At 39.1% G+C, this 7,183-nt stretch overlaps 1 protein-coding gene across 1 annotated transcript; it reads left to right on the top strand.

Moving 5' to 3' along the window:
- Positions 1 to 5,389: 5,389 nt before the first annotated feature.
- On the top strand, positions 5,390 to 6,193 carry LOC141652437 (uncharacterized). Its single transcript, XM_074459901.1, has one exon. It carries the CDS (start codon positions 5,390 to 5,392, stop codon positions 6,191 to 6,193), a length of 804 nt encoding a protein of 267 aa, XP_074316002.1.
- The last annotated feature ends 990 nt before the right edge of the window (positions 6,194 to 7,183 follow it).

The raw sequence follows: 7,183 nt of genomic DNA, 5'->3' as shown, positions 1-7,183 counted from the left end.
TACAATCTAATCGATTCGGCTCCGGGACCCAAACCTTCTTAGGGATTGTAAGCTTATACACCAAGTCGATCCCATCACAATAATAGGCGCTTGCTATATAATTGAGAACATGTTTGTATGATCAAACTGTAACACCCCCATACTCCAAGTGCCTTACCAGGACCACTCAGGTATAAGGATGCCACCATCTCGGTTCCCCGAGGCAATGATAATCATAAGACAATAACGAAACATACTTAAAAGTATATAATGTTTAAAGTGATTACATAGCAATTCTAAACTGATAAAAGAAATACAAGATTCTCAGACGGTCTACTGCTAAAACTATCAAAGCTATAAAACATCGTCTGACACAGCGGAAGACTTCTAACTGCCACGTGATGACTCATCCCAGCTATCCCATACGCGTCATATCATACCTACTCAATAACTGCTCACCACCCCCGAATGGATCACCACAGTTTTTAAAACATTTAAACGGGGTCAGTACTAATCACACAATTCAATATATATCAACAATAAGATAAACAGACTGTTTAACCGTCACACACACAACCACACCAATTTCAACAATCTCAATCACCGACTGTCCACTGGATCAGCCCTGCCAGTGGGGGACTGCAGCCGTACCCACCAAATCCCCGCTCCTCATAATGAGCGATAACCCTGTCCATTAATGTGCACATCCCTTCTGTGGCGGGTTCCACAGAAGGCGAAACTAGGGCGTGAAGCCACTCCCGCAAGTGACCTCACTCAGCCGAGGCCACACCTCGCGAACCATAGACAACGATCACAATCACAATCACAATACAATTACTATATCAAACAACCAATCACAACACATCAACAATCATCCCATTATGGGACTAATACTGAGTAGGAAATCCTACCTGGAACAGCAACACAATCAGACGGTCTCAACAGCTGTATAAAAAAAGCCTCTTCTACAAATCCTTCTCCTATCATACATACACATAATCACTACCAATCATTATCTACAACAAAACCCCCAATCCCAAAATTAGGGTTTAACGAAACTTGACGAAATACTATAAAATTGGTATGTAGATCTTACCCTCGACGCAAGGATCACAAAGGTATAAAGAACGATGGAATCCGACCTCTCAAGCTCCGGGATTTGTCAACAACACGGATGAATGCGAAGAACGTAACTTGAATCTCCCTTTTAATGTTATTAGGTTTGTAAAAGTGTATTATGAAAGTGACGGAAAGATTTATATATTAATCCGTGTTATTAACAAAACCCGTCGAATTATCACCCGCTAACCGAGCTACTCGATCGAGTAGCTAAGGTACTCGATCGAGTGCCCCCTTACTCGATCGAGTATCGTAGTTACTCGATCGAGTACCCAACAGTCGAAACTATTTTAAAACGCAACTCACCCTTACTCGACAGAGTAAGGCCTACTCGATAGAGTACCCAAAGACTCATAAATACGGAGTATTACAGTCTTCCCTCCTTAAAAAGAACTTCGTCCCCGAAGTTCAACCCATACATAAAAACAAACATACTAACTCGGTCAAGACGCAACAAAGCTACTAAGAACTCAAAACAAAACCCCAACTTACAGAACATGAAACCATGAACTCTTAACACCAACTCTACCAACTATTCCTACCTCCACACCTCGCTCACGATGTCGTATCAACTACATCAGAAACTCTCCCGACACTAACTCCATACATAACCAACTACATAAACATCAAACGGAATGTTACATTCTACCACCCTTAAAAGGAACTTCGTCCTCGAAGTTTACTCACACTCATAACCTCATCATCCAACTGTCGACACTATCGAAGTATTCTCGCATTCCTAACATCGAACTACTACAAGCACGTCCATGACCTTTTAACACTATCAACCACAACATATACAAATCCATATCTTATGCTACACAAACACTCTACTTCCAAATATACTACCATATGTACAACCATCAAAATCTCTTTTATCGCATCCTACTCCTCTTAAGATAAATGTTACGTCCTCGTAACTCACTAATACTAAATCTTAGATATATCTTTTCATTATCCTCATCACCACCGCATGTCAAAGATAACCACCTAGAACCTAAACACTCGCCATGCACATATCCAAGGCTCTCTTACTTAAACAACTCTCATACTTCACTTCACTCGTCACACCACCTAACCTATACCACAAAATCCTTAACTTAATCCAAAACTTCACTTGTTCCCTATTACCGCAATATGACACACCTCTCTATATAAACTACATAAAACTCTTATCGTCAAAAGCATAACTCACGATCCACACTTGTTACGTACACTCACACTAGATCCTAAAGTTCTTTTCTTTATTACCGCAAAACTCATACAAAACTTAACCTGACACTAATTCCCGACACCCTACACTCACCTTTGTCCCAAAAATCGATTATGAACCACTGCAGATACGGATCAATACAACACATGTTCCACCGATCACTTACCATGACTATGTCTAAAGCCTCATCTTAAAACAAGATCAAAAGTCAGTAACAACTTCGACGATCGTGTCCCATCAACGAGAATGTCACTATACCATGACAACAACGAAAACATATACAACTCTCTTCATATCATACTCTACTCTCATACCAAAATCGAATCGGTAAGAAACATCAATAAACAAGACAATCGTCTATCTCGCACCAATCGAAACTCGCAGGGAGCAACATCAAACAAAATAACAATCTATGTATAACTGGTATGTACTTTCGAAACTCGAATCATAAACATCCTGCCTACTCCTCCACATCCGGTGATGGCATCACAACACCGCCACCAATAGCCATACCGCAGTGCGAAAATACCCGCATCACAACACTAAATATCGTGCCCGGATCACCACCCGAGTCACCACAACCACATCGATAGTCATCACAACTTACACAATCCCATAAGTACTGGCTGAACATAACTTCTCGAACAAGAAAAACTTACTCAAATCCACTTTACTAAATCACAAGCAACATATTATATGAATTAAACAGATAATAACCTCGTGAATATTATCCTCTTACCATATCACAGTTTGACATGTATCATGAATACATACAAGTATAGCCAGTCATGCCAGATCACTCAAATAATTACCTTTTTGAATATCATTCAATTAGATTAGCTTACTCAACATGCATTACAGAACATTCAAATAACAACTTTATGATAATCACACCATACCACGTCTTGTGAAGTCAAAACCTCACACAAGCATTTATATATCACAGACCCGTAATCACATCCAACCAGACAATCCTGATCACGTAAGTTACCACCAGATAAAAGTTACCTCTCACCCGAGCTTAATACGTATGCCCCTCATAACACATTCTCTCATTCGCATAACCATCACCTCATGCCAAATATAACCATACCATTAATACTCAACTACTACCAACCGCCTCATATAACCACATCCTATGCTCTTTCTCACAACCATACATATCAATCCGGTCTCTACAAAATCAACCTATTTAGGATTGCTACCTTTCTAATATATCATCACCCTTAACCACTAGTCACAAATCATAACACTACCACTGTCCGGACATCAAACCTCTTACACCCATCTCTAAACATCACGATTTCTCTCCTATCTTTGGTTAACATCCCAAACAACGAACATCAAACCCATCAACAAAATTACCTCAACATTCTTTCCAATACTATCCTTAATGGTATCATCATCTAACTCTCCACCAAAAATCTCGTATCGTGCAAATACTCCACCAACTTCATACTCCCTTAATTCCTCTAAACTCATGATTAATCATGTTGTCCTGACACTTCTGTATATAACCATTAACTTACTTACTCTTAACAGTATCATACATCTCGACGATTCCTTACTTTTATGTCACATAACTCCGGTGAACATTTTTCTCAACTTAGTTTTATCCTTCTTTTCTCTTTATACTCAACAATACCATCTAATAGTTCAACTCCTTATTACTTTTATCTAATTCTTTAGTGCTCCGGTTACCTTCTCATTCCGCCAAAGCTCAAATCCCATTATTTCATGTCGATATCATCTCACTCTTTCTTACCATGGATCTTCTCTTATTATGTTATCGCTCACACTTGTCACTAACCTATCCATAAAATCAACGTTCACTGTTTAAAAAACTTTATTTCATGCCGTTAAATGCCCAAAGAAATCACACGTAGTTTCACCTCTTAATAAACCAAATCTCTCAAACTCACTCACTGTCTACAAATCCACCTCGTAACATGTCTCCATAAAGTTCACTATATACCACTCTTCTCAACCCCTTTAAAACGAACTTTCACTACATATATTCTTGACCCACACGACTCCTAACCATCTCACTCCATAATTCTTTACACATCTCAAGTTGCCACTATCCAAACCTTCCTTTCAATCTTTTCATTCTCACGTTCCTTAGACCCACATCATCCCTTACCCACTTTCACTTACTTTCACATCACTCAATTTCGCGAATAAATCACTCACCACGTCTCACCAAAACTTGCACCATGCCTCAATCAACTCATCAATATTCTTTTTCTTTTTCCACTTCTCAACACAACCACATATAGCTCATCTCCTCCAACCAAACTCATACTCACCATAAGGTGCCACTCACCACCCCATAAGATTGGGTAACTTACGTATCAAGACCAACTTACATGTAAAACAATGCATAAAGAAGTAAAATAACAACTTTGAATTAAACATAATATGCAACGAATGTCAAAAGATAAGCATATGACCCAAAATAGGGGTCACTAGATCGAGTACCGGCCACTCGATCGAGTAAGTGACTTACTCGATCGAGTAGGTGAAGATCAGAAGCACGTAAAACAAATCACCAGGGCTACTCGATCGAGTAACTAACGTACTCGATCGAGTGCCACCTTACTCGATCGAGTACCAAGGATACTCGATAGAGTACCCCAATTCTCAGCACTGTCCAGTTTTCGTAAAACAGTCATAACTCACTCATTTCTTGGTCGTTTTGGGCGTGTGACTTATCGTTAGAATCGTAAAAGGACAAGCTATCACCTCCAATTGGAATCACATCAAAATCATTTATGCATCTCAAGTTATAATAGTTTAAAGACAACCTCTTTATAAACGAAAAACACAACTATTGATTTTTACTTCCCAAACGACTTAAACAACAAGGTAGACAAAACGACTCAGTACACATAAAACCAGTATTACTAATCTCATGTTACCATCTTCAAAAATCAAGCAACAACATCCATCATGCACATATATTATTTAACTCATAATCATGTACTAACCGCATACTTTAAATTTTATAACTTTTCGTAACACAACATTCACATACATTATCATCGAGTTCCTTTAGTAGGTTGGGACAGAGTTACCATGTCAAAAGCTGCAGGGGGACTAGGGATCAAAAAAGCCAGTACATGGAACATAGCTTCAGTTGGAAAATTGGTGAATTGGATATATGTGAAGGCTGATAGGCTTTGGATTAAGTGGATAGATAGTGTTTATCTCAAAGGGATGGACTGGAATGACTATACACCAGCAAACGACTCAACTTGGACTTGGAAGACTATTTGTAAGGTGAAGGAGCAGCTAAAACATGGCTTCATTGATAACTGTTGGGCTCCTCATCAAAAAGGATATACAATTAGCCATGGATATGATTGGCTTATGGGGACAGCTCATACTCAGCATTGGACAAAAATAGTCTGGAATGAATGGAATGTGCCCAAACATTCCTTCAATTCTTGGCTGATAATGCAGGGTGGATTGAACACCAAAGTCAGGCTCTTTTCGTATGGATGCTGTCAGGATGACTTGTGTATCCTGTGTGCAGAACAAGCTGAAACAAATGAGCATCTCTTTACTGAATGCAAGTTCAGTTGTCAAGTTCAGAAATCTGTTGAAGACTGGATTGAACGTCCTTTCCCCTCTGATAGTGAGCTGCTGAATACTTCTGATAGCAGCATGAAATGGAAGGCACTAGCCTTGGTGCTTTCATGCTACAGGTACACAGTCTGGCATCAACGCAATATTGCTCGAATTCAGTTCAGTGTAACCAGGCCTGTGATAGTGGCAGAACGAATGAAGATGGTGGTCCAACAACAAATCCGCAAATTTACTGATCGAAGAGGAGGACAACATGAGTTGAATGCAAGGATTTGGACTGGTTTCTGTTAATAGGAATGAATTGTTTCTATTTGTAGAAAGCGTTTTTGGTCCTTTGTATTTGGATATGTCTTTTTGAAATATATATATATACTCACATTTCACCAAAAAAAAAACATTCACATACATTACAAATCCTATTTCCATGTTACTAATACAACAACATTACAAATACACTTCGTGACCTAAACATATTCATAATCACAAAATTCATATTCTCATGCAATTGCTACTCTATCTTTTCCAATCAATTCATCCATTTCCAACACATTACTCATCATTCTCATACACTTTTCTAACAATTCCAACCAACATTGTAAACCAACTATCATGCAACATGCTTTCAATCAACAACATACGAAATCACATTATCACAATCTTTTCTACACATTCCTCATTCTCCACATACATACATCCACCGATTCATGCCACACATCACCATATAGGTACACAATTCACAAGATAAACACATAGCGATCCCGACTCAAATCCCATGGTGATCGGTTCAAAATTGTAGGGCGAGTTCGCGACTTTAGGACGTCTCCCAAGCCTTTGCATTAGCTCCTACAACCTTTACCCCGGGTTCATTTTAATTGACTCCCTATATTCATTAAATTTATTGGTTACAGGTTTCAGGATCGTCTCTCTGATACCATTTGTAACACCCCCATACTCCAAGTGCCTTACCAGGACCACTCAGGTATAAGGATGCCACCATCTCGGTTCCCCGAGGCAATGATAATCATAAGACAATAACGAAACATACTTAAAAGTATATAATGTTTAAAGTGATTACATAGCAATTCTAAACTGATAAAAGAAATACAAGATTCTCGACGGTCTCTTTGCTAAAACTATCAAAGCTATAAAACATCGTCGACACGGCGGAAGACTTCTAATCGCCACGTGATGACTCATCCGGCCTATCCCATACGCGTCATATCATACCTGCTCAATAACTGCTCACCACCCCCGAATGGATCACCACAGTTTTTAAAACAT

Source organism: Silene latifolia, chromosome 1, assembly GCF_048544455.1.
Source record: "Silene latifolia isolate original U9 population chromosome 1, ASM4854445v1, whole genome shotgun sequence".
Taxonomy (NCBI): domain Eukaryota; kingdom Viridiplantae; phylum Streptophyta; class Magnoliopsida; order Caryophyllales; family Caryophyllaceae; genus Silene; species Silene latifolia.
The sequence above is the reverse complement of the archived record's forward strand: the minus strand, read 5'-3'. Positions and strand labels throughout refer to the sequence as shown.

Coding starts and splice junctions, on each gene's coding strand:
- LOC141652437 (XM_074459901.1), top strand. CDS start 5,390: ATGTCAAAAGCTGCAGGGGGACTAGGGATCAAAAAAGCCAGTACATGG.